This window comes from Copadichromis virginalis, linkage group LG5, assembly GCF_057382275.1.
Source record: "Copadichromis virginalis isolate Kocher_CV1m ecotype Utaka linkage group LG5, C_Virginalis_male_GT1.1, whole genome shotgun sequence".
Lineage (NCBI taxonomy): Eukaryota > Metazoa > Chordata > Actinopteri > Cichliformes > Cichlidae > Copadichromis > Copadichromis virginalis.
The window spans coordinates 6749482-6777190 of record NC_140622.1 but is presented as its reverse complement, the minus strand read 5'-3'; the positions used below and the strand labels follow the sequence as shown (position 1 = coordinate 6777190).

Here is a 27709-nt window from a genome sequence, read left to right as displayed (position 1 = left end):
AACGCTGGGAAATCCCGCGAGACCACGAGAACTCGTAAGGTGTTTCCAGACCGTTGTTTCTAGTGATGTGCATACCACTGATTTCCTTTCCGATCCGATACCAGGTAAAATTCAGAGTGGTATCGACGATACGGATTCGATATGGGCTCAAATTGTGGTCATAAATATTTGAGCCCATAGAATCTTTCAATCCCTAGAACAAAAGCAAATGTCCATAAAAGAGGACATAAATAAATCGGCCAGTTCTAACAAGGATATTGCCTCTATTGTTTTAGGATTTTTTTCTTTCTGGATTCGTTGTTGTAACAATCCCTTTTCGTTCAGAAGGAGGTGCTGTATACGAAATATGCAGCAAAATATAAAGCAGGGAGGTAAGGATTTAACACCATAGCTTCCTGAGAACCAACCTAATTAATTAATACCAACTCTAGCTGGTAACAAATGAGGAACATGAAATCTGTGACAGTCTGATTGCATAAGAATAGCAGCAGAAATGTGAAAAAGGAGGCTGAAATTCACAATGAAAAAGTAATGTTACAGTGTAATTACAGCAAATCAATACATTTTTTTGTTAGAAACTCAAGAAGAAAAGAGACTGAGAGATAAGATCTTTACATTCAGACAGATTCAAATGTCTGTGTGTCTTTACGCTTGTGCTTCAGTTTATAGGTAAAAATAAAATGAGAACATATATAGGGGTGGCTGTAGCTCAGGCGGTAGAGCAGGTCATCTACTGATAGGAAGGTTGCCAGGTTTCCTGGCTTCCCCTAGTCTGCATGCCAAATATCCTTGGGCAAGATATTAACCCCAAATTGCTTTTCAATGCATCCATCGGAGTATGAATGTGTGTGAATGCTTCTTAGAAAGCACTTAGAACACTTAGAACAATGTGCTTGTGCGAATGGGTGTGAATGGGTGAATGCACAAGTTGTGTAAAGCGCTTTGAGTGCTCAGAAGAGTAGAAAAGCGCTATATAAGAACCAGTCCATTTACCATATAAGAGAAGGATTAAAAATGTCTATTGGTTTCTCCAGTTTTGCTTTATTGTGCATTTTTATGTAGCCAAGACTGGTTTAGTGAACTGGTGAATGAAAAATGAACAAATGTAATCTTTTTTGTGAATAAGTGTATAAATAATCTGCACACACACATGTACATTTTTGTTTCTCTGAGTCATTATTAGCAGAGCTAAGTCGAGATCGTTTATTTGTCTTCACTGTCAGAGATCTGATTATATTTCCTGTGTCGTGTGTGCTTCCAGGTTTGGAGTAAAAAGGAAGGTGAGAAAAAAGTTTTATGCTGTCACAGTCACTCATCTAAAGACAGGTTGTTGAATGAAGCAACTGAACATGTTTAAATGTGGAGTTACTGCAGATTTCTGTGCACTTGTCATAGCTGTGGATTGTTCGAAGTGTTCATGTGTCCTTCAGGTTCTCCAGTTTCTTTAAAGTGCAGGTATGCAGGTTACCTGATCCATGTTTTCTGGTGGTGCATCAAAGTGACATTTCACCCTGCCATATTGAAGTAACTCATTCAAGGAGCTTCAGTCTTAGGTACTGATTTAGTTATCTTACTGACTCATCAGTTTCTGCACCAAAGCTTCTCTCACCAAAGCCACGGCATAGCTGGACAAGGTCATTGTTCCAACCTAAGCCACACTGCCTAGAGTATTTAGTTCACTTTGTGGCAGTTTCTTTATTTCTTAATGTTTTTTTTCTGTTAGTGCCTGGAACTGAGTTGCTTCGTCAGCAGCTCCTTCAGTTGTTGGAGGATGGAGAAGAGGATGCAGCTGTGACTTGTGAGACGTCGTCTGAGTTGGCTGCTACTCACTGGGAAATCAGAAACATGGTGTCCTTGCAAAAGTAGAAAGAGGCCAGGCCTTGTCTTATTGACAATATGTTAGCTCCTCTGGCTCCACAGCCACACAGTGTGTGTCAGTGTGGCAAACAAGTTGTTGTGAGGTGCCTGGACTGACTGCCTCTTCCATTCCTTTGTGCCCACTGTGATATTGCAGTTCACACACGCTTTGTCCTGCACAACAGAGAGGCAGTAACAGGAGGGTTTTTGCAGCCTTCATCAGAGTTTCACCAGCAAATAGGTACAGTTTTTAAGTCCTATACATTCCTTACTATGCACTATGAGTGGGTGCTGTTATTGTATATTTATTGTGTATCAGTGGACTTCCAATTCTTTTTATATATATTGTGTGTTTTAATGTTAGTGCGGCTGTTGCCTGTGCAAAGGCCAGATGATGTGTGTGGCTGCACAGCAGGTAACGTTGAGGGTTCACCTGGCGCAATAGTGGCTCTTGTAACCATAAATGGTAAGTGGCCCTTTTGTCACACAATACATACACAATAGACGTGTTTACAGGTTTTAGTGCATACTGTGCATTGCTATCTTGTTTGGAATTACCCTTGGCCCACGGTATATGCACCTATCAAAGGTCATTTGGATTTACCAGACTGATTTGAAAGCAACATGAAAAAAAAGATAAAACTAGGTCAAAATATTTTGCTTAGTACTGACATACATACATGCCAGGCATACATACTTGTGGGCTCCTTGGTGGCGTAGGTGCTGTTGACCTTAACCTGTTACTTAATTTATTAACTTAAACTTATCCGTCCTACAGGCCGTTATAACCTCTCAATGCCAGCTGCCTCTCAATGGTGAGCTGCACCTGCTGTGGCCTAATGTGGTCCTAATGTGTCTGTGTGTGAGATTCCACTTAGTTTCCTGCTGATTAATTATTATTTGTAGACTAACTAAAATGCAGGGTGAACAGACATGCTGACCCACCTGACTTTGGGGTGGAACAAAAGGAAAGTGAAGCAGCTGGGCTGCACTTTGAGCCAGAGATATCTAAAGGTAAGTTTTTCAACACTAATTTTGATGTGTGTGGTAATGGGGAAAAGCACCAGTACTCTAAAAATGTCAAAGTGAATGACATTTATTAATGTATTATTAGATCAGAGGATCCTTAGAGAACAAGTGGAGAGCCTAAATGTGGATGACAACACACTACAGCAATAGGTGGTTGATGTGCAGAACTGGGCTGAAGGTGACTCTCAATATAATGCACACCTATACAATGATAGGACCCACCATGGCCTCATTAATGAACTAAAGGTAGAGTTAATATCTTTCTGACAGTGTCAACAATGAAACATAAGGCTTGTAAAAGCAGAATTTGTGGCAGAGTTGTTGCATTTGATCAAATGGGATTGTACCTGGATTGAAATGCTGTTGTACAAGATGGTTTTATAAACCTGAACACCAACGTACTTGTTGTCTCATGATAATGCAGCGCATGAAGGCTACAGATGTCTTATAATCAATATCTGTCAAGTCAATGATAACAGACTGCACTGTAGTTCAGTCCATACACCTCACTGATGTACAACAGAACTGTAGAGTAACATTAGGCTGAACAAAGAGAGTTATTATGTTCTTTTATGGTATTATTTTCATTCTCTCTGCATCACACTTGGTAGTCTGTCTGTGAAGGTTCTCAGTCATCCAGGTCATCGAAGTCTAAGGAGCTTGGAAAGAAAAGCCTCTGGACTTTAAGTTTCCCTGAAGATGTTCATCTCATCTTTTCTCATCTGAAAAGCTTCTTCAGTTCTAAGGTCAAATGGTGGAGAGTCCCAGATTTTAAGCCCTATGGGAGTGTCCCCTCAAGAGGGACATGGACCCCCTATTTATCCTCTATCATCATTTATCCACTATCATTAGCCAAGATGTGAAAACAGTTGTAGGTCCCAATCAGCCAAGGTTTTGGGTGAACCCATTGTGAAACCTAGCCCCACCGTATTATGTTATTTATTGAAGTCAGATGGCCCAGGATGTGAGTGGGCTTTAAGGCGTCTGGGAAGGATCTCAAAACTGGATTATAGATGGCAGACAGTTGGTGTCGTAAACCACCGCCTCTGTTCAAAGATGGTCGCTCACAGTGGACATAAATGGCTTCTTTCACTCCTCTTTAAGACCATCTGTCCTCTCTGTCCAAAATGTGAATGTTGGCATCCTCAAAAGAGTGACCTTTGTCCTTTAGATGGAGATGGACAGCCGAGTCTTGGCCCCTGGATTTGGCTCTTCTATGTTGTGCCATGTGCTTATGAAGTGGCTGTTTGGTCTCTCCAATGTAGAGGTCTGAGCATTGCTCGCTACACTGTACAGCATACGCTGCGTTGTTAACTTTGTGTGCGTTATAGTAGTTTAGATTTCCTGCATTTGGTTGGTGATAATTTCAAACCCTATATAGCACACGTAGTACAGCTTTTCTACAGTATTCTTGGAAAGGCACATGGAGTTATGTCTCAGCCACTTAAATGAAACAATACACTTATGACATTTGTGTGAAAAGTACCGCCCCCCTTAAAGGGAAAGTCTAGCTCTGGAAATTCTGCTTCAAAGACTGATTGCTGAATGTGAGTGATCAGTTTTATGTATTATACTCATCCTGTATTCTTATTAATATTCCTCTCACTTAGAAACTGATCAAACCGATGGCAGCCTTGGAGCGTTGCAGGCACGAATAGAGGAGTTTGTCGCCATCATCAGAGTGCAAACAAAATCTTTACAAACAAAGACAAAGTGGTATGTCCCTGTTTCTTTGAAATGGGCCGTTTGATACTTTTGCAGTTTGGTGCATGTACGGCTACTTTGTAAACAGAATAAAATCTTATCCAGGTTTGTTTTAGCTGGATGTGATGCATGTTCTAGCAAACAAATTGAAGAGTGTGGATTCTAATCTAAATATATACATTATGTGAAGGTGTGCCTTTTTTATGATTATTTACAGATAGCAACAAGAGGCGACAAAGAATTCACAAGGTCATCTTAGATGAGAAGAACCAAGCTTGCTGAACCAACAAAGCAAATTGTGTCCAGTGATGCCCTCATCCAGACCGACATTTGGCCCTGGCAGAGCACAAGTGAATGTAAGCTCTTCATTTATAAATATTTCAAATGTATCCTGTTTAAACAAATTCCCAGTATCTGAGCAGCAGTTGGATGTTCTGTTCTTGAATGATAATATGCTATTATGTTTTCCCTTCTGATGTTGATAAACTGTAGCTGCTGCTGACCTCCAGACAAAGAGAAAGGTCTTTGAGAAGGTGATGGCTGTGAGGTGCCTGAGAGAGGAGGAGATGATCGTTTGCAGGGAAATGCAGCATCACTGGACAGTGTTGTGAGTGCGATCTGTGGTGTTGGGGACAATCTCCTCAGACTGTAAGCACATCTATTATTTATTTATGTATTTATTTTATTTTTTTGGATGAATTGATTGAAAATAACAGCAGATGCTAAAGGATCCTAAATCCTTGTGTTTATAAGGTGAGTTATTTTGTTACTTTACTCATATTTATTGGTTTTGTTCTTTTTACAGCCTCCCTTTTTGGCATGTCGGAGGATGCACAGAGGGGACTGTGATTACAATGTAATGATTACAAAACATCAGACTACTTGTTCTTATTGTTTAATCACGAAAAATTGTCATATAGAAATAAAAAACCTGAAGTTTTTAATTGATGCTATTTGAACACTATATCTTGTCATTTAACATGTATATACTTGCCTGGAAATTTCAACAGCTTTTCGTGTGTTTTGAAACTGGGTTTTCGGAGACCTCAAATGTAAAATGTTCTGTCTCTAAAGCACACAAAAATGTTCGGACATTTTTCATAGTGCATGTTTGAGGATTATTTTTTCCAGAGAAATAATTAACACAGTTCAGCGGGCTACATGCTGAACTTAAAAAGCAAAGTATTGATCCAATCGTGCTAGTATCGATCCGATACCAGTGCTAGAGTTGTTATCCATACTATCCATATTTGGATCGATCCGCCCACCTCTAGTTGTTTCATTTCTGTTGACCTTCCAGTTATTTTTTTAAACTGCGTTAAAAATTATGTCACTGACCAGGTTGTTGGTTAGTTTTAGAGTAGGCTACAAAATCCTTTAAATAGTGAAATGTAAAAAAATTTAGCAGAGTGCATTTTATTCACCAAATTTTGTTCTCATACTCAACAGTTAACTTGTGCATCACTCACCACTGTTACTTGAGAGCACAATAAATATGAGCCTGAATGAAAAATCTTATTCCCTTTTAATCAAAAGTGGTATGGTGAGTATTATTTACTTCTTAGAAAATAAAGTTTGCCAAAATAAGTTGTTGATAGCTTGTTTTTGTTATACAGTCTATGATTGTATGTAGGCTACTAATAGTTGATGTTACAAGAAATATTTAAAATGATTTCAGTAGAAGAGGTAAAGATGGTGAATTCCAGATTAAATAGTGCGCTCATGAGATACAGCTTTAAGATGTGGCAGGATAAGGATGTGTTGTCAGCAGCTAGAAGACAACCAGTGGCATTAGCTCTGTACAATTTGTCAGGTGATTAGTAATGCTGATGAAGACTGTGTTGTGTTCAAAAAGTGAGTAAGAGGAACTTGAGTAAGTTGAGCAGAAATACATTTTCTATCCAAATTTTTATTTATTGCTTAATAGTCGCAGATGACCATGTCAACACAGTTAGATACAAAGTGGCTAATGATCCCACATTATCTCCCAACACGGAGGCATCCTAAGGGCTGCAAAATAAAAGCATGTGTGGTCTCCTGAGATGGTAAAATACACTGTAGATTGCATATTTCTCTACAGTTTGCGTAGCCTATCATCTTTTCAGCTTATTTCATCTTAAAAAGCAGATGTGGAATGGTTATGTCAGAGGTTGAGGTTGACCAGCAGAGGTTGAGTACTATGTCCTGTTAAAGTTAAACTCACTTCTGAATTTTCACATTTACGTATCTTTTGTGAAAAAGTTCAAATGAAACAATTTTTTTTTTTGCATCCTGAAAGTTTATGTGCAATAGAAGCTTTTAAAAAAATCTGTGAGCATGTATTTCAGTTATATGTAATAAAGCTCTTTGCTACAATAATTCTAGATTAACATCCCTTTATAGATACAGGGCAAGAGGCTTATAATCGCCATAATATAATACACTATACACATCAATCAGCTTCATATATCAAAACTATTGAGCTTTCAGTGTCCTCCAAAAAGACGCTTGCATTTTCCGAGGCCAGCAGGAGGCAGTCTTGTTTAGCAGGAGATGATGAGGGCATCAAGAGACTGCTGACTGTGTGTCTTTTCCAAAGGTCTACCAGAAGACAGAATCTCACAAGCAGTAAGTTCATGATAGAGGGCATTGAGCACCTCCAGAATATGGGCCTTGCCTGTGTTAAAAACAGAACAGATGTGATATTTCTGAGGAAGTCACATGACAGGCCATTCAGTTTATTTCCATTTAACTCCCTCCCACAAGTAACTGTAAATTTTCATGGTTTCATGTCACAAGAGTTGTATTGATTTCATTGGGTGTGTGAGGTCTACTAACCGTGCTGCGGGTCGCTGCAAGACTCCAGAGTGCTGAGCAAGATTTTCCCGAGAGACCTCCGTGAGACGTTCTGAAATCAGCAGAGAGCCAGATGACAAAATCAGGTGCTTAACAGCCACTTTCATGAGAAAACTGCATCTTGTAACTGCAAAGCTTTCACATATGTTTGACAAGGGATAGTGCAGACACAAAAGAATGTATAAAAACCTCAACAGCACAAAGCTGCCTTTTATTTTGAAAACATTCCCATGTGGAGAATTTGCCTGTAGCAAGGAAAATGCTTTCTGTTTGTTTTCCTATTTGATATCTGACCAGAACAAATTAATTCCAGTGCGCCATCAGTGGATATCTCTCAACTATCAACCCTGCAAATGATTTTCATTACTTTGAAATTCAGTTCACATGATGGATTGAATGCTTGTTTGCAAGATTTTCCTGCCTTAAAATGAATTAAAAATATTTGAATATCCTTACAAAGTCAAAACGTCCTTTCTAAATTTATCTCAACAATTAAAAAACCAAAACCTTGTGACTAACCAGGTCTCTGAGCTGCTGGAGAAGCTGCAGGATGTCCACGAGCTTCTCCTCCACCAGAGACAGACGGACCCTCTCTGTCTCCAGCATCTGCAGCTCCATCTGAAGCAGCTCAGTCTCCTCAGCCTTCTGCTGCAGCTCCTGCATCAGGGAGTCCTTCATCTGGAAGACATGGCACAAGAACCAGTTACTCCTGGCATCAGAATCAAGAATCACATTGTGAGTTCATCTTAGAAGAACATCTGGTCTTTGAAGACATCCTTAAATATAAGGACTTTCATTAACACTGATTTGGTATTAAAGCATTTTCAATGGCAAGACAACGAATGGAAAAATTGCAGTTAAAATTATTATATATTACAAGTAATGAATGAACATGTCACCCAGTACAACAATGAGGCTAACTAACAACTTTTTATTTTAGGTCTGTAGACCTCCAGTGCTTTTGATCCACAAGATGTGAGACCACTTCTTTGTTGGTTTTGTACTTAATTAATTATGTCCAAAACTAACAAAGAACTAAGGTTAATTATGGAGTTCCACAGGGTTCAGTGCTAGGACCAATTCCGTTTACATTATACGTGCTTCCCTTAGGCAGCATCATTAGAAGACATAGCATACATTTACACTGCTTTGCTGATGACACCCAGCTCTATCTGTCCATGAAGCCAGATAACACACACCAATTAGTTAAACTGCAGGAATGTCTTAAAGACATAAAGACCTGGATGGCCGCTAAATTTCTGCTTCTTAATTCAGATCAAACTGAGGTTATTGTACTCGGCCCTGAAAATCTTAGAAATATGGTATCTAACCAGATTCTTACTCTGGATGGCATTACCTTGGCCTCCAGTAACGCTGTGAGGAACCTTGGAGTCGTTTTTGACCAGGACATGTCCTTCAAAGCACATATTAAACAAATATGTAAGACTGCGTTCTTCCATTTGCGCAACATCTCTAAAATTAGAAATATCCTGTCTCAGAGTGACGCTGAAAAAACTAGTTCATGCATTTATTACTTCCAGGCTGGACGACTGTAATTCATTATTATCAGGATGTCCAAAAAACTCACTGAAAAGCCTTCAGCTAATCCAAAATGCTGCAGCAAGAGTCCTGACAGGGACTAGAAAGAGAGAGCATATTTCTCCTGTATTGGCTTCCCTTCATTGGCTTCCTGTTAAATTGAATTAAAAATCTTGCTCCTCACATACAAGGTCTTGAATAATCAGGTCCAATAATGACCTTATAGTACCATTTCACCCCATTACAGCACTTTACAGTATTTAAAAGTAGAATGGGAGGCAGAGCATTCAGTTTTCTATGGAACCAGCTTTCAGTTTGGATTCAGGAGACAGACACTATCTCTACTTTCAAGATTAGGCTTTAGCATTTCTTCTTCAGCCACCTTTCTCACTCACTATGTGCTAATACACTTCTCTGCATTGGATCATACTTGCTATTAATCTCTGGCTCTCTTCCACAGCATGTCTTTATCCTACAACTGTAACTGTAAATACATTAAAATTCAACCCATTTTTGTAGGTTTCTGTAAGAAATGTTAGTCCCTGCAGTGCACCTTTACGTCATGGTGTATTGAAGGACAAAGGTCTCACCCCACACATCCTGCTCATAAACAAAGCCTCGCTGTCAGGACTTTGTTTGGTTTGAACTTTTCCTCTCTGAGTGCTGAGATGTTCTGGGAACACATTACATCACGGTTCCCCTTCTGCCTGTCTTCCTGTGTTGTGAAAATACCACTCGACTGTGACGAGAGGGCTTTAAATTCATTATATTTTTTTAAGTGTCATGGAGCAACAAAGAGGGGAGTGTTTCTGTGGTCGGCTCCAGTGGCAAACAGCTGCAAACACACCCACACCCAGAAAGAGGGAGGCGTGTCTGTGTGTGGGACGGCCTGGTGGTTTGGTTAGGTGGAACAAATTTCCCACGTGTGGGACTAATAAAGGTTATCTTATCTTAAGTTGAAGGATTGTAGCATTAGCTGTGGTTTAGCCTATGAAGACCTCCACTTTCAGAAGAACCTTTAGCAGTCATCTCTAATCTAGTTTCACACCGTGCAGAGCCACAAAAAGGCTTGGGATTGAAGGCAAGCAGAACAATATCAATAACAGAACCTTTCATAGAAATAGATCCAACAGAGGGCAGGTGGCACCACAGAAACCCACCCTAGGGTGAGGAATGACAGAGTTGGGTTGTACCTGGTCCATGTTTATCTCAGCCTGGCTTTCCTTCAGCTCCAGCTGCTTATGCAACCTGGTCACTCTCTCAAGGAGCTCCAACACAGCACTGCAGCTCTCTTCGCTTCTCGAGCTCCCGAAATTAGACATTAACTTTTTGAATGCCTTGTCCTCGCACCTTATTAAGGAACATATAATAGAAGATGGAAAGTCAGTCAGACCGACCCACAAACTGTATACAAGAGACGGACATGGACACTGTGACATCACCTTTTGGATTGTGGACCTTTTTTTTTTTAGCATTGCCATGATTGAATAAGGTTGGATTTTCCTGAAAACTCCAGAGGAGCATTTACTGTCAATTACAATATAACTATGATGTTGTTTTAACTGTCTGTTTAATTTAAATAGAACCAAACAGAAAATCATTCATTCATGATGAATAGAAAGTAGTGACTAGCAATGTTTACTGAGGTAACAGATTAAGACTTCCATAATCTAACTTATTCCTGCAATCAGATATATGATATATTTTATGATAACATGAACATGCAATACCTTTCCCCACAGCAGGATAGCCTGGCTAAGATCCTCTTCACCTCATCCACTTGTCTCTGTTGATCTCCAGTCCACTTGTCATCTTCTTCGTCAGAGGCTGCCTGGCCCTCCACTGACCGAAACAGCTGCTCCTCCACTGGACAATACATACAGTACATAATTGTTATCATCATCATCATCATCACCAACTGTTATTGCGATCATTGCAAAGGGTATTAGCCAGAGGTCTTCATTAACAAAAATTAATTGTACAGTGCCCCCCCCACTCTTAGCAAGTACCTGCCAGCAGTAGACTGTGAGGGTTCTCTCTCTAATATTGCAGAGTTAAGCTTCCAGTATAAATATATATGTTAGTTGGTGCTACAGGTACAAGTGAATTAAAATGTGGTGTAGTTTGTTGCCTCAAAACAACATAGGCGTGTATAAGCATATTTAATGAATATGATGACCACTTCAAAATGGGGTAAGTATTACCTTACCTGCAAGCTCAGTATTTATTTTGCTTAGACTTGCATTGAAGCTCATACATGAGTGGCTAGTATCAGAAAAAACATTCTGTACTTTAATATTCAATATTGTCTTACTCTTGTCTGGAGTCGTTACAGCACATCCTGTCGGGGAACAGCGGTCGTGCTGGGTATCCAGGCAGCATCTCTGTCCTGGCCTGCTGCTGACACTCAGCTGCTGCTCTGCACTGGTGCTGCCTGGGAGTTGTAGTTTCGACACTTCTGACCTGAAAGAAAGCGCTGCGAGTTCAGCATTTTTTTTTGCAAATATAGTCACATGTGCTGCTGCATGTAAGCTGACAGTGGCCAAAGGGGCTAAAACCGCTCGTCACATTTGCACAGATGAGAAAAGTTCCGTCCAAACCAATTGCCAACATCAAAGAGAACATATCATGTAACACAAGGGAGTGTGTATTACGCCACATCTACAACCGCCATGATAATTTTATGGAGGCCTGTGATGCTGTACGCCAAATCTGGGTGGGGTAATTGAAGCCAGACATTGTATCTTTAAGGCATTTTTACAGTAAAGTGGGTCAGTGGTAGAGAGCCACTCTAAGTGTGCAGGAGTTAGCAGGAGTTTGCAAGATGTGAGGTAAAGCATGCAAGACTTTTAAGTGCAACGTTTCTTTTGATCTGCAGAGGAGAAGATGTGTAAGACCTTTAGTGTATATTTCACATATTTCCTCATGTCATGATCACATTCAAACATTCCCTCCTGAAAAAAAAAAAGACTGAGGCTGAGTTTGGGCGGATCAATCGTTCTGTAATGGTTTGAATTTTCTAGGCTTCTTCTGCTGTCTGCTCTTTTGTGTTGGGGGAAATCCGATATGGGGCCTTCATAAATCACAGAATAAGTGTTTCCAGATGATGATGTCTTGCCCAAGAAAAAAAAAAGCAGAGAGAAAATCTCGGAAAGAGTTTCAGCAGCCTAACTCTCTGAAAAAACAATTAATTTTTTTAAGAGTCACAGAGAACTCATGCTTATATCCTGTTGGCACAAGGCAAACCCTGCTGTAAGATGACATTATGCTCTGCATCTGTGGATTACTCTAGCTTTGTGCAACACTGGAGAGAAACCACTGAAGTCACTTGTTAACTTTAGCAAGATTTCAGGCAATCAATCAGAGAGTCGTGTTTAAGTTATAGAGGGCGCCACGTTGGAAGAAAGAAGGAGCAGCTGTAGTCACACCAGCACAGACAAGAACACACACAAAATTCAACTGGTTGCTGTGGAGACACTCGGACTCTTAAGCAAAACGGTGGAAGGCTTTTTCAAATACAGGCTTCATGTGACTGATTGCACTTTAATTGGCAACGGTTAAAGGGAGGCTAACAGTAGGCCACAGCCGCAGGATCAGGACTTTGATGTTAATATAGTCAGCTAGCAGGCTGCATCCACAAACTACCCATATAACATGCACCGACATCAATATCTCCTATTTAAGTAACTAAGTAACATAGTGATACTGATACTAGTGGAAGTAAGGCTTAACAGGCAGCTAGCTGCAACTGCTTGTGAGGACATTTGTCAATAAAAAGGAGACACCCTACACTCTATCTGAATTGAGTTACTAAAAAAAAAAAAAAAAAAAAAAAAAATTGTGTATATATATATATATATATATATATATATATATATATATATATATATATATATATATATAAATAAATTAGGGGTGCAACGATACACAAAATTCACGGTTCGGTTCGATACTTTGGTGTCACGGTTTGATATTTTTTCGATACAAAAAAAATTTTCATGCCTTTTTAATTTGTCATTTATTAAAATTAGAAATATATATTTTAACTCAAAAGTACAGTTTTTAAATTTATTGTTGCTGAAACAAAAGTAATTAAAAAAATAAATATATCTCAGGGCTCTCAAAATTTCAAAATCCCTGGTAGCCCTTCGGGCAGGGGCTCTTCAGTTTTTGGTAGCCCAAAATAAATTTAAGTAGCCCGAATAAAAAAGAGAGCAATTTTTTGATTGATGTTTTGTTTCCTTTATAATATTATACATTAAAGTATAATATTGTAAAGGAAACAAAACATTAATCAAAAAATTGTTGAAAAACAAATTACAACATTGTATAAAAATTACAATCATCAACTCAAATACTTGGTTCTAATTGAACAGAAATTTCTATGAACTGAAAGATATTGCAGACTGAGCAATAATGCATTTCTTGCATTTCTCATGGGTTCTAATGGGGGCTTTCTTAAAATGACTGGTCCCAGTAACAAAGGCGCTTGTCGACTCAGAAATCGAGAGAAAACCAACAACACACCCGGCAGAACATTATGTTATTTACACGGGTGCACATAAGTGGTCCGCATGTGCGCATTCGCTGTCAAAATAAAAGACGCACCAGATAAGAAGTTGCAGGGCGCGTTTGCGTCCATATAAAAAGCACTGTTTTTGTCCGCTAGAGTGGAATTTTCACAGCACATTCTGCACCACATCTCTGTGCGTTCATCATTTGTTTGAAGCCAGCTCACCTCCTGCAACCACTTTTCCGAGAATACGCGCTTCTTTTGTGGTTCGGACTCCTACTGACATTTCTTTGGAGGTGGAGGAACACCAAAGTAATTGCTTAAAGGAGCTTCTTCGACATCTTTAAGAGTTCTAAACAAATGTCTGTCCTCCTCCAGAAAATCTTATGTATGCAAACACGTGTTGCAACTTATCTTGTGCGCGTTTTTTATTTTGACAGCGAATGCGCACCTGCGGACCACTTATGTGCAGCCCTGGTTATTTAGCTCATCATATCGCAGCCACAGAAATTATTTTGTCCATGAAACCATAAAGCTGCACTTTCTTTTTGCCTTATAGTCTGATTTGTCATAACTTCTCCGTTTTGTGGTAAGCTTTTCTTTGGCTGTCACTTCTTCACCCTGACCTGTCTTATTTGGCTCAGCAGAACTAAAATATATATCCTGCTGCTTTTACACGCGCACTCACATAAGCTCAGCGATTCTCTGCGCGATCAGCCTCTCACATGTTTAAGCTGCGGGAGATTTCACTTGTCATGTTTGCAGTGTAAGCTAACGATTGATAAGACGATGTCAGAGGAATTGGTGCACAAATTATCGTCACTCACCAATCAGTGCTGTCGCTCTCTATACGCAGTTCGCGCGATTGCAAAGTGAAAGCAAAAAACAAGCGCAAATTCAAACGCGATTTCAATATGTCACATATTGACAGTGGCTCACCGATGCCAATGACATAATTACCCAGCTACATTTCCGAAAGAATGCAAAAGCATTGACATATATTTTTCCTTCCTACAATAGCCCGACGGGCAGGGCAGAGATAGATTTTGGTAGCCTGACTGGAAAAATCGCTAGCCCCGGGACGTCGGGCTAGCGATTTTGCCAGCCCTGTATCTGATTGAGGAATCACTCATCTTTGGAAAAGAGAGTTTATTACAGAGAAATGGCTCTTTCCAAAATAAAAGCTATACTATACGCTTCTTCTGGGCTATATTCTCAGCAGCATATTGTAGCGGGTCAGGGCAGTTATGTTTTGTTTATGTTGCCATAGTGACGGGTGACGCCCTCTCGCTGCGACGGTGTGTCCTTCCGGGGTCAGAGGGCGCCCTGTGTGTTGTTGTTGTTGTTGCTGTGCGGTTGCCGCGCTGAGCAGTTAGCTAGCGGCAGTGTTCTTCTGCAGATGTCAATAAACGGCTGTGCTCCCTGGCTAGCTCACGGGAAGCAAGACCAAACGACACCTCCGTCTCCTCCTTGTCTGAGCTCGCCACATTGGTGTCAGAAGTGGGATGATGGTGGCACCCCATGTTCTGACCCGAGTGACTTTTCCCCCGCCGGTCGTGACCGGCCGGTGCGCCGTAAGAAGGCACCTGGACATTTGCAGGACTTTGTGTGGGGTAATGGGGTCGTCGGGGACGACTGACCCCTTAGGTGGGGGCTATGTAGCGGGTCAGGGCTGTTCGGGGTTCTGTTTGTACAGTTATGTTTTGTTTATGTTGCCATAGTGACGGGTGACGCCCTCTCGCTGCGACGGTGTGTCCTTCCGGGGTCAGAGGGCGCCCTGTGTGGTGTTGTTGTTGTTGCTGTGCGGTTGCCGCGCTGAGCAGTTAGCTAGCGGCAGTGTTCTTCTGCAGATGTCAATAAACCGCTGTGCTCCCTGGCTAGCTCACGGGAAGCAAGACCAAACGACACCTCCGTCTCCACCTTGTCTGAGCTCGCCACAATATTAAACATATCAGGTCCCCATAAGGAGAATCATGTGCTAACGGCTGTCTAAATGACTCGGCTAAAGTTAGTAGCATGCTTGTTGTTTTTGTCTTTCCACTAGAATGATGTCGGCGTAAATGTGCAGTCATATTCGTTGTGTTCCCACTAGTGCTGTCAGCGTTAATCTCGTTGAAATGACGTTAACGCCACAACACGGCAATCTCCTTTAACGAGCTACCCCTGATCGCCCCGTGCGTGGAGCTAGACGGCCAACACATTAACGAGCTAACTGCGCTAACACTAGTTCCCACCCATGTAATTGAGCATTGCGTGGCACATCCAACATACATGCTTATACTTTAGTCCATGACGCGCTTACCTTCAGGGTCATACGTCACATGAAAACCAAAATAATTCCAAACGCCAGATCTGAATGAGGGTGGGGGAGGTTCAGTTTGCCATGTTGCAAGGAGAGCTTAACTTCTGTCTCGCTGGCTTGCCCTGCGCTCTTCCTTCTGACGATGCTGTCTGTGTTGAGCGCTCAGTGGATCTGCGCTCAACAGTGCAGCCTAGGCGGAGTAGTCGAACGCAGATTCACTGAGCGCTCAACACAGACAGCATCGTCAGAAGGAAAGTTGATAAAATAAATTACAAATTTTGTATTGTTCGATACATATGCGTACCGAACCGAAAGCACTGTATCGAACGGTTCAATATCGATATGAGTATCGTTGCACCCCTAATATATATATATATATATATATACACATACATACACACACACACACACACACACACACACACACACATACATACACACACACACACATACATATATACACACACACACACACACACACACACACACACACACACACACACACACACACATATACATACATACATACATACATACATACATAAATAAATAATAGTACTGCCATAGTAGCTTCATTTTCAACTCTGGAGGTTACTGCCTTGTTTCCCAACATTGAGGTTGTCTGCTGTGTCCTGACTGTTCGCCTGTCCCTCTTCTCTGTTTCCCCAACTTTTGTTTACTTCACTTAGTTTGCATCTGCATCTACGTGTGCCTTTTCAGGCGATTTATTCTGTTTAAAGAAAGCTTCCATCACATGTTTTGACAGTGTTTGGTGGTGGCAGTGCTGAATGTGGGAATTCCAACTGGATGAGTAGAGACACCTGAAAGGAGTCCAGGCAGACGTCCCAGATAGTGGTTAGTCTGTGGGATGCAGCAGACATAGTCAAAATTTGATCAGCAATTATTCTTGTCAATCGGCCAGCATGGATGTGTCTGACCTGCCAAAATGAAAAATAACTATTAATGTGTTTTGTTGAGAGGCAGAGAAGGAAAAAAAAGATGCTGCAGATTTTATTATACAGCACTGTGCGAAGGTTTTGAGGCATTTTTTTTTTTTTTATTTCTTCAGACTTTATTGGGATTTTTTTCTTAAGCAGTACTTCTCCAGACTTTCTGAAGCTGTTTCATTGTTTTTCTTTTGACACCGTTTTTCACTCATTTCAGTCAATTGCTCTGAAAATGGTGAGGTACAATGTTGTTGTTTTTTTACTTCTGTTTTGTTAAGCCACTTAACACTGATCTGTCCATCATTAAAACATAAAAAGGTAACAAAGTCAAAGGATGAATCAGTGTTGTATCTAAGAAAACTGTTAATAGCCTGTCACAAAACACATCATTTGTTTCCATTTCTTTAGGTGAATCAATAAAACATGCCAAAGACAACACAGTTAGACAGAAATAACATGGTTTGGACCAACAAGGAGATTCTCAAAGAGCTATTAGTTGAAAATTTGGAATCTCTCAATATGGTGTGCACCGTCCTTATAAGAATCCAGTGTGGATAACAGTAGAAGGCCAAGAAGAAGAATCAGCACTAAAAAACAAACAAACAAAAACTATCTACAGTAGATGAACAATATCCAAAAGTCTTGTCTGTAAGAAGTAGCTACAAACACCTGATATAGGAACCGAGAGACACATTTGGCCCTTTGGTTGATCCATCTACTGTTCACTGAAGCCTCACTGTGGTCTCAGTGACAGTTAAGAAACAAAGAGAAGAGCTGAGGTATACAAAACTGCACAAGGACTGGACTGAAAATAAGCTGTAACCAATTTTATAGCGTAATGAACTCATATTTGAAATTTTTGGTTCAAATCATCGTCATCAGTATGTCTGGAGGAGGTCAGGAGAGAGTGTCTACAGGCATCTATAAAGCTAGCAATAGAGTTCAGGCTGTATTGATGAATAAAGGTGGTCATACCAAATACTGATGTATTTTGCTAGTAAAAATTTTCCTAGTAAAATAAAAAACAATAAGTGGTAACGTGCTCAAGATGTGTGAACAGTATTGCATGTGGGGAAATTCCAGTGTTTGAAAAAACAATTTCACCTCATATATTTATTTCATCTTAAGAAATATTATTGGGCTGGCAGTCATTTGCAGAGATGGTCAGTAACAATTTCAAAAAGCATTACTGTTGTTTACTATAACTAAACGAATCTACAGTATGTTCTTGGCAGTGAAAAGGCTGACCATTTACTACTGCACCGGTACCCAACAGCAGGAAGCAAATGTCCAAACTGACAGTGCATGGCACCTACATTCATGTCAAACCAAGACACCTCTCCCACTTGCTGTTCAAAATGTAGGTTTATAAGAGGCAGCGAGTCAAATGAAAGTTGGCTTAAATGGAGTGGAAAGTGGTGTGTTGCAGACAGAGGATGAATTGAGGGCCTGTACCAAGGCCCAGTAAAACACAATAAGGATTAATTTGAACTATCAATCACACAAAGCTGCTCTAGAAGGACAAAAATCTGGGGCACATGTCCCCTTTAAGAATAGCTTTTTTGTCACTTCATAAGAAAAAAGGAGAAAACAGAAACAAACTGAGGTCGTGGGTATGGTATAAATCAGCTGGAGAATCAAGGCAGAATTTAGTCATGTACATCTGCTGGAAACTTAAAACAGACTTTATCATTTTGGAGGAAGTACTCTACAAGCGGGACCGATAGAGAGGCTGATCAATTTCTCCTTCTCACTCTCTTTTACCAGATTCATGTATCAAAAAGCACTTTCTGGTTGATCTCTAGCCAAAATGAAATTTAGACCTGGAACGAGCTCATAATGTTAATGTGGGAAATTCAATAAAGTACATGTATGTGCCAGGAGCAACAAATGCATTTATAGAGCTACATGTATTATTGATTTGATATTGACAGTGAAAAATGCTCTTTTGTTGGAATATAATATACCCTAATTATCATTGATCCCTAAAGACACACACACACACACACACACACACACACACACACACACACACACACACACACACACACAGAGTTTTACTGTGCTATGTCATGACTTTTGTAATTAATAGCATCCTGCACTGTATTAGCAAAAGCTGAAAGCCATTCTTTCGGCTGGTGGGAGGTAGTCCAGCTGCTTGTTGTTAGAGCCAGGACACCCAGAGTCCTCCCTGTGTTTATTACAGCATGGCGCTGAAGTGAACTTTTCATCAACATAACCTCCCCTCCCCCATCATCGTCGACCTGCCTCCACTCCCACGAGAGCAGTTTCCCTTTTTCAGGTGTCATCAGTCAATGACAGTCCGCTTTCCCTGCAGGTTAAAACTGAGGGCACACTGTAAACCTGAGCTTGCACTTGAAGTTTGTCAGTTGTCGATGCCCTGCAGCTTGACAGGGAAAGGCGAGGGGGCTTTGTTTACATAGCTGACGGTTATTAATCAAGTCCTCTTGGGCTGCCCAACAATGTGCTGGTTTCTGGGATACAAATAAAGCACTTCTAGGGATCAGATTATTGTTTTGCTCTAGCTGAGAACTTAATCCAAAAACTAATGGCTGTAACATTTACAGAGGGTGGTTAAACTTTCCTTAGCAAGCAAAGTGCAAAGAAACCTCTAAAGTCAAACAAACGACGGTATTAAAAGCAGAGGGAAGTTTTAAAGGGAGAGAAGTCCAGTGAGGGTGGGTGGCGCACGCCTATAAGATATTTTGTGTGCCATGTTTTTCTGCTGATGTCAGCATACCTCCAAACCAGAGAGAACAGGGCAGCACTTCAGCGTGAAAATGAGTCCACTTGGCAGTGTGGGGCTTTGAAGGCTGCTCAAGAACTACAGCGAGATAGCAACAGCAGAATGCCACAGGTCCCAGACATCCCCAAGTGTGTTTTCCACATTATTTAAAGGGTAGGAAAGCCATGGCAGCACCTGCTCCCCACAATGTTGCAGCTCTAGAGCTGAGGCAGATAAATGGTATGCTAGACCCTCCTCTTCTTTCTGCTCTCAGGCACCATACAGAGAGCATGAAAGGGCCAGGAGATTATGCCTCCCTTGGGGCCTGGCTTCAGATGGCCTGAGGTTAGAAGAAGCCAGCAAATGAAAGTGAGTGAGTTTTAAACTTGCACATGTAGTACGCATGTGCTTGGTATGCTTGCTAGAAATCCCTGGACTTTATAAAGTGAGACACCTGGATCTACATGACTATTAAAGGTCAAGAAGTTTTGAATAAAAAGCAGCCAAAGTTCACTTTTAATGACTTATTTGCACTCTCTGCTTCATGTCTTTTCTCTGGGACTCGAAACTAATGAACACATCTGTCCCTCTCACTTTCGTCCCTTGCAAAAGTGTCCGTCATTTCATGAACAAACAGCTGAGTGTTTGCTTCTTCCTCCAGATGGTAAGCTTTCCTCCCCCCCTCATCTCATTTTGTTCCTCTCGCTGTGCTTCCCATTGTCTAGTATGTCTGGCCCACAGAGCTCTACACACTGCAGTGACTGATTTAAGCTCAGTTTGACTCCTGGAACTAAAGAGCACAAACTGAACCAAAAGTAACAAATTTATATCATTGCAGCTGCACCAAGACTTCTCCAGAGATGTGCTTGATCAAGTCCTCCTGAGGGTGTGGTTCCCACTTGAATCTCAGCCTCTGCTCTGTTCTCGCATTCAATCCAAAGTAATGGCAGACATGTTATGCAACAACACCCACGTAACGATGAGCACATTGGACCTCTGCTGGGATACTGATGGAAAGTTGAGAAGGGATTTTTCTAGAAAAGAAACTTGTATATCACTGAATGCTAAAAAAAGAACACATGAAGGAAAAGTTATAAGAAAGCCTAATAAAGGAAAAGGCTACTTTTTCTGAAATGCGTATTGGCTTCGTTACCATGGATAATATTAGAAAGACTGGTATTCGCTCTCATGACCATTCACTGCATAAATGGTAAGTGGCCTGCATTTGTATAGCACTTTTCTAGTCCATAGGACCCCAAAGCGCTTTACACTACATTCAGTCATTCACCCATTCACACACACATTCACACACTGGCAATGGCAAGCTACATTGTAGCCACAGCTGCCCTGGGGTGCACTGACAGAGGCGCCACCGGGCCCTCTGACCACCACCAGTAGGCAAACTGGTTAGTATCTTGCCCAAGGATATTTGGCATGCAGCCAGGATGCAGCCTGGGATCGAACCACCGACCTTCTGATTAGTGGCTGACCTGCTCTGCCACCTGAGCTACAGCCACCCCAAGTACCCAAGAGATAACTAAGCTCAGCATACCATGCAAAACAAAATGTAACGTATTGGCTAATATGTTGCTGTGTTTCCCACAGATTGTTAGCATTAAACAGCTAGCGGTAAGCTTACGACATTGTTGATGTTTATTGTACTAATATATGTTTATTGTATTAAAATAGTATCTATATTATAATATTAAAACAAAATAATGTTTTTTTAGATATTTCCCTCTGTGTACACTGGTTACCCTTTGCTAAGCTAACTTGCACTTGGTTTCATGCCATTGTTCTAAAGCTAGACAGTAACTTTAATATAATCACAAGTATTTTTGAGAGCAGCAATTTTTTTAATGGCTTTTGGTAGAAAACTGAAAGAAAACAGATTTCTTTGGTAATTGTCATCACTGATAATAACAAGCAGCTATTTCTGGTTTGATTTTACCACACTTATAATAAGGTCCATTATAAACGTAGTGGTTTTGAAAGAGATGCCATCAAGCATGCCCTATTGGTTTTAAATCTATAACTGGCCAGTGACTATTCATTAGTATATTTCTACCATTTTCTAGGAAAAAAACAATCACAGTCATTGTAAAACCCAACAACAACAACCCCCCCCCCCCAAAAAAAAACAAAACTGACATGACAAAAAAAAAAAAAAAAAAAAATTGTTAAACTACTGAAAAAGTGTATTTATTTTAGCTCATTTCTCTATTAAGGACTTCCTCCAGAACGCTGCCTAAAGGAATGGCAGCAAATTCTGATAAAAGTAAATAAACACAGGTGTAATTAGTATGTAAAAAGAATGTGCAGAGTCAATCAAGGATGAAGAATTGATGAATTAGTGGAACAATTTATTATTACTTATTATCTTTGACTGTGGAAAGCTGGTAGTCTTAGTTGGTCAAACGTTTTTTTTTTAAAAAATTGGTGGATTAATGCTTAGAAGGATGTGCGTTTTACATTTTCTCAGGTAAATTTCCTGCTTATTATACAAAATATGGCTGATCAACCCTTTCAGCTGATCAGACTGTAAACCCATCTTACTATGAGAAGTTTCTCATAGTAAAATCTCCTCAAATATCCTCATCTTTATAAGCTTTCTTCAAACTCAAAGCAGTCTAAAAAAAATCAGTTGTTGCCCTGTCAAGTTAAGGTGAACACTATAAGGATTCATCATCATAAGGATGTGTGATTATCTGGTTCTAAATTGCTTCTGCTGTACCTTTCCTACGGCTCTGTAGCAGAATCTCTGAAAATCCAGCAGCGTCAGAGATAATCTTATTACTTGTCACAGCATTTTAGAAATAAGCCGTGGGGATAAAGTTATAGTCAATCATTTCAAAGACCTATTTTGCCTGTCAAAACATATCATCTGTGATATTTCAGACAGCAAATTGAAAGAATCATGATTTTATTTTAAAGAAACATCATTTTGATGAAAGACATAAAAGAGCACCAGAAAGTTCTCACATGTTTCTTCTTACTGTGTCCTTGGATATATTGTGAGCGAGCAAGCTTTGAGGCTTTCGTTGAGAATAGGGGCTTGGTTGCTAAGTTCCATAGGTTGGGGGTGCCTATGTGCTATTGCTCATGTGGGAGCAGAGTGAAAGAAGTGAACAAAGATTGATGAGAACGGTCAGTCTGTTCAGGCTCCTACTCAATGGAACTCTCTCTCGCCTTTGTGTTATTGAATTATTCGCCATTAGGGCATCAATGGAGGGGCAGTGAAAAGCCTTTGAAACACAGTGTGCATATATTAGCAGTGTTTAGGGTTAAAAAAGGAAGGGCACCTTGGCTGCTAAAAGTGATTTTACCTATATATGCAGGTAGGAGTGAAGACTTTAATCATACAGCTCTGGTTGTCCATGACGCTATAATAGCAGCATTATGTAGACATTACAAGCATTTAGAGACATCTGCCAGACCTGCAGACTTGATTACATGGTTGCAGTGGGGACAACAGACCCAGAGATAAACATTAAACCAAAGGCTTTGTACTTTAAAAGTGCAATTACACCCTTACTTCCACCAAAATGAATAGTTCCCAACAGTAGTGGAGCTCAGGCAAGACTGACCTGCCACACACGAAGCCTCATTCAATAAACTCAAACACAACAAGACTGAAAATTGGAATAGTAAGGCCACATCAAGCCTTTATAAATAGCATGGGAGAGCTTTCCAGGCATGAAGCCAGAGGTAAATAGAGTCATTTCAACCTACTGTAGGAGGAATTGTAATTCGTTATGGTTGATTCTCGCCACAAAGGCCTTTCTAATGCAATAACGTGCCAAAACAAGCCCTTGCTTCTCATGACACTTGCTATGCTGGGGGTTTAACAGCTGGTTGAACCTAGCAGAAAGGCTTATGTCTAGTCTACGCGCTCTCTCTATAAACATGTAGTGTCATCACCCCACATCTTTATGTAAAGGTACAAAGATACACTGAGTCATTTGTAGTTAAAAAAACCAAGAGAATTTGACCAGCTGTTAAATCTTGACCATCCAGCTCAGAACAACAATGCATTAAATGACATGCATTTTTGTTTTGGCAGATTTTCTGGAAATATATTTATGTTTGTATGATAATCATCAGTTTACCCTCCACAATAAATCTAATAAACTTGTACCAATTGGTGACGCCAACCATGGTGAAACTGCTTCTCCAATCTCCTGGTGGATGTGCTTGCCAGCTTGTGAGCTATGCTACTAATTTTCTTCATCACTAATGTCATTTCAAAAAGATGGGGAAAAAAAAAAACTTCTGTAACTCGAATACATTGTGTGTTTTCTTTTGTTTTGTTTTTTAAACAGTGGACTGCCATTAAAGAAAACTTTTCCAAATAAATGACACAGACTACAAACACAACTGAGTTTTTTTTTCTTTCCATCTATTAAGAATCTGTGAAGGTTTTGTATGTGATGGAACCACAATGAGCAAAACTGCATTGTGCAGGTAAATCTAATGAGGGGTATGCATGAATGCAGTTAGCCATTGTAGAAGCAAACTCAGACCTTATGTTTTTGCTTCCCCTGTTCTAATGACTGCCAAGAACTGAAGCAATGACAAAGAAACAGGCCACCAAGAAAATGTAAATGCAGGATATGAGAAATTAAAGATGCGGCAAATGTTTTATAAAGGAATAAATGTCATTAAGATGTTTTTTTACAGACTGAAGACTGCGTTCTGGTAAAAAATAGAACTAGTGTTTGGGAATAACAGTACGTCAGAAAGTAAGTTAACTGTTCCAAGCAACTGCTATCACTACAATAAGTAGTTAATATAAAACCAATAGTAGTTCAGTCAACATGGTGCAGGATCGAGTCTTGACAAAATTCTATACTCCAACCCAAACATTAAAATACTGCTGTTTGCTCAGACTTAAATGCTACATGTGAAGCTGAGAGTTTTCACCTGTAGTAGAGGAGCTCTGATTCCAGCTGAAGGATGTGTCTCTGCAGTGCTGATACATGATTTGCCTTTGCCTCCAGTTCCTTCACTTTACCCAGCCCGCTGAGCAGCGCCTGTCGGGCCTCCTCCACCTTCCTTCTCATGGCCACCTGCTCCCTCTTCAGTGCCCTGTTGCAGTCCTCCAACGCAGCCACAGTCTCTTTAGAGCTCCACAGTTCCTGCTCCAGTCTCTGATTACAACGCATGGCTTCCTCCACCTGCCGATCTTGCGAGCTACGCAGCAGCTCTATTTCGTGGATTATGTTCTGTAAGCTTTTCAGGTTGGTGTTGGCCATTTTTTTCTGCATGGCTTGCTTCTGGTGAGCGACAAAACAGCCTTCGTCTGCTTTGTGTTTGGAGTGGCTTTTCCACAGTCCGACCTGAATCGAAACAAATGAAATAACTGAGATATTCCCATAACTTACTAAAACATGACTAAGCAGGTCTTGCATTTGTAGGAAACCATAAAGAAGTGTTGTTTTAATAGATTGCGAAAATGAATAACTCCTTTGGGCTGCGAGGCTGTGAAAAACATCTCTTGGTGTTAAGGTGTCAGCAATCATATATCTAAAACCAACTTGCTCTTGTGCTGTATGTGCTATCAGAATATGAAATATGTGGGTTTTGGAAATTGTTGTTCCAAGTCTCCCCAATCCCTGTACCAATAAACAAACATTTTAACTGGCACATATCAAAATAAAAACCAGGAATGTAATGTTTCTCTTGAAAACTAGTATCAGGATTACATCTCATCGTGATTTGTTGACAGCTGTTTATGAGTTTCTCACCCTTTATAAAGGGTTGCTAAGCTTGAATTCATTTCTTAATGAATAAATGAGATGTGAAATTGTATAAGCTATAGGTTGCCAAGTTGGTCTCTTTTCCCCTGTGGCAGAGTGTTCCCCATCCCTGACTGATTTTTTTGAAGGAGGTCTCTTCCTGTTAAACAGTTGTTTAAACCTCTGGTTATGGATCGTCTGATCATTGCAGTTCTCTCTCTAATGTTGTAGGGTCTTTACAATTTAAACAGTGACAACTGTTGCTGTGAAGTGGTACTCTATAAATATAAATGAATTTATTTTAAACTTGACTAGCTTTTTAACTTCGTCTAGCAGACATTTTAGTTTAATGCTAATGTATTTTGCTTTTCATTAAAACCTTATGAATGCTTACAACTGCAGAGGAGCTGCTTGAACCTGTTAGGAGGTCCAGATTGAACCCCTCCTATGACCATCTGAATATGAACCCTTTCTCCAGCCCTGCCAAGTCCTCATAAGCCCTGTGCAAACAAGCCTGTAAAGCTGAAACAACATGTGTCTTAGCTGGTGCTAATTCATAAAGTCTGACAATGGACCCATCCACAACACCGGCCAGGAAACAAACTCACAATTTAGGACTCAGTCGACATTTACTGGTCACTGTTCCTAATGAATGAAATTGTCCAAAGTAACGAAGGGGGCTGAGTCTGTGGCTTTTGGGGGGTTTTCTGGGGAGTGAGACCACAGGAGACATGTTCATATTTCCTGCAGGAGAAACCAGAAAAATGGGATCTGCTTTCTTGTCAGTAATTAGTTGTTAGAAATTATGTATTAACAATTTCAAAGTCACGAATAACTACTTCCTAGCGTTGGTCCCCTCAGTAAAGCTTGGGCCCCAGCAGCACTCCTGTTCTTTTACAAAAGGCCTATGGACGCATATTGCATATTTTTATGGGCTTGGAAGATCCAAGTGAAAGATATTACATCCTAAAAATTACACTATATGGACAGACAGAGTATTTAAAATCCCGCTTCTCACCTGCAGAGCCAAACAGCGGGCATCACTGCTCTGAAGTGCGGCTCGCATGTCCTCGATCAACTCCCTCAAACTCGCATTCTCATCCTCCAGTTTGGCTATTCGATCCTCCGCTTCCTCCAGGGCCACGATCTCCTCGTAGCACTCCCGGGTGCAGGAGCCAAGCCTGCAGCCGGAGGCGTGCCGCCCCTCCGGGAGAGGAGAGGGGCCGCTGCTCGCTCCCACAGACAACAGCTTCTCTCGGCGCTTCAGCGGGCTCCTCAAGCGGATCTGAGTCTCTATGTGCTCGCTGTCCATCCCGACCAGCAGCCGGCCGTTCTCATACTGGCAGCCAGCCTTAGTGCTGAAATACCCGCACAGTTTGGCGTGGAACTGTCTGAAAGTGAGTTCGCTGGGCAAATTGTCTAAAACGTCGACGCATTCTGTGTCCTCCGAGTCTTTGTCCAGTCCCAAAACTTCACACAGGATGTTAAACTCCTCCACGGGGATTTTGCCTGCACCTTGATAGTCCATGTGGTGGAAAATCTCCTGCAGATACTGATCCAACCCGGTGGCCAAAACAATAATCTCGTTCTCCACTCCCCGGTCCAGTCCGTAATGGTAAGCCAGGGTGCTGACTATCCATTGTGTCCTGCGCGCTGGTCGGCTGTATGGATCAACGGAGTCTATCGCATCCATCATTTCTACTGAGCAAAGTCATATTTCCTCGAACTGAACTGGAGTTGCTGTGTTTCTCCTCGCAGCATCCCGTGTGCGTTTCGTTTCTCGCTCTGCGCGAAAACCTGGAGCACAGTGGCGCAGCTCGAAACGAGGCGTGTGTTGAGCCCGAGCAGATTTGAATTTAGCACTGCCCCCAAAATCCACAACAAGGGGTCCCAAACAGCGCTCAGCAATGCAGCTCCAACACTCCGCGTATTATAACGGCCTCCAACTGCCGTGCGTCTGACTGTAATTGGCACCAGGTGTGTAAACTTTTCTCATTCACTTGGGTTAGACTTTGTTAAGATGTAAGGCGCCCCAGAGACTTACAGCCCGTGCTGCATAATGTCTTTTATTTTAAGCTGAAGAAAATTCCACTCCATGGTCTGTGTGCAGGGAAAACACACTCTTCTATGGGGGGGTTTGTACTTTTTGCACCTTGCTTTGTGCATGATGTAATGCGTGAGCTCGGTCTGTGGAGTTACATTTTTGTTCTGTAGTTATCTTCTGTACTTTTCCCTGTTGATTTTCATTTTATTTTAAGTGCTGGTACCCTGAAAAATCGCATCTACTTACATGTAAGCCTGTTGATCCTCCCAATAAGTGAGCTATTAATATATTTAATGTCCACCAAGTCACCCAGCATCAAAGGTTAGAGCTAGGGACGGGACTTCAGGTTCGGTAAACACCTGCCTCTTCTTCTAATCCCAAATTTAAAAGCTTGTAACAAATAAAATAAAATAAAATAAATACTGCAATGGCAAAGTGTGTGAGACTCAATTTGA

The 27709-nt window shown here is 40.9% G+C and overlaps 1 protein-coding gene and 1 long non-coding RNA gene across 7 annotated transcripts; one reads left to right on the top strand and one right to left on the bottom strand.

Moving 5' to 3' along the window:
• Positions 1-3: 3 nt before the first annotated feature.
• Positions 4-6855, top strand: LOC146708819 (uncharacterized). 6 transcript variants are annotated; one of them, XR_014920376.1, is made up of 10 exons: positions 4-104; positions 276-371; positions 1262-1280; positions 1456-1553; positions 1724-2098; positions 2222-2871; positions 2972-4602; positions 4808-4946; positions 5083-5238; positions 5396-6855. It is a non-coding gene; the product is annotated as an uncharacterized LOC146708819 (long non-coding RNA). The 6 variants fall into 6 exon arrangements; XR_014920372.1 differs by having other exon boundaries at positions 1431-1553; XR_014920374.1 differs by having other exon boundaries at positions 1262-1553; positions 2222-2323; positions 2764-2871.
• Positions 6487-27551, bottom strand: efcc1 (EF-hand and coiled-coil domain containing 1). Its single transcript, XM_085455659.1, has 8 exons — positions 26229-27551; positions 24396-24811; positions 11279-11427; positions 10695-10830; positions 10158-10314; positions 7945-8103; positions 7408-7477; positions 6487-7246 (listed from the first exon to the last, which is right to left on the bottom strand). Exons 1-8 carry the CDS (start codon positions 26904-26906, stop codon positions 7113-7115), a joined length of 1899 nt encoding a protein of 632 aa, XP_085311785.1. The 5' UTR covers positions 26907-27551; the 3' UTR covers positions 6487-7112.
• Between the last annotated feature and the right edge of the window lie 158 nt (positions 27552-27709).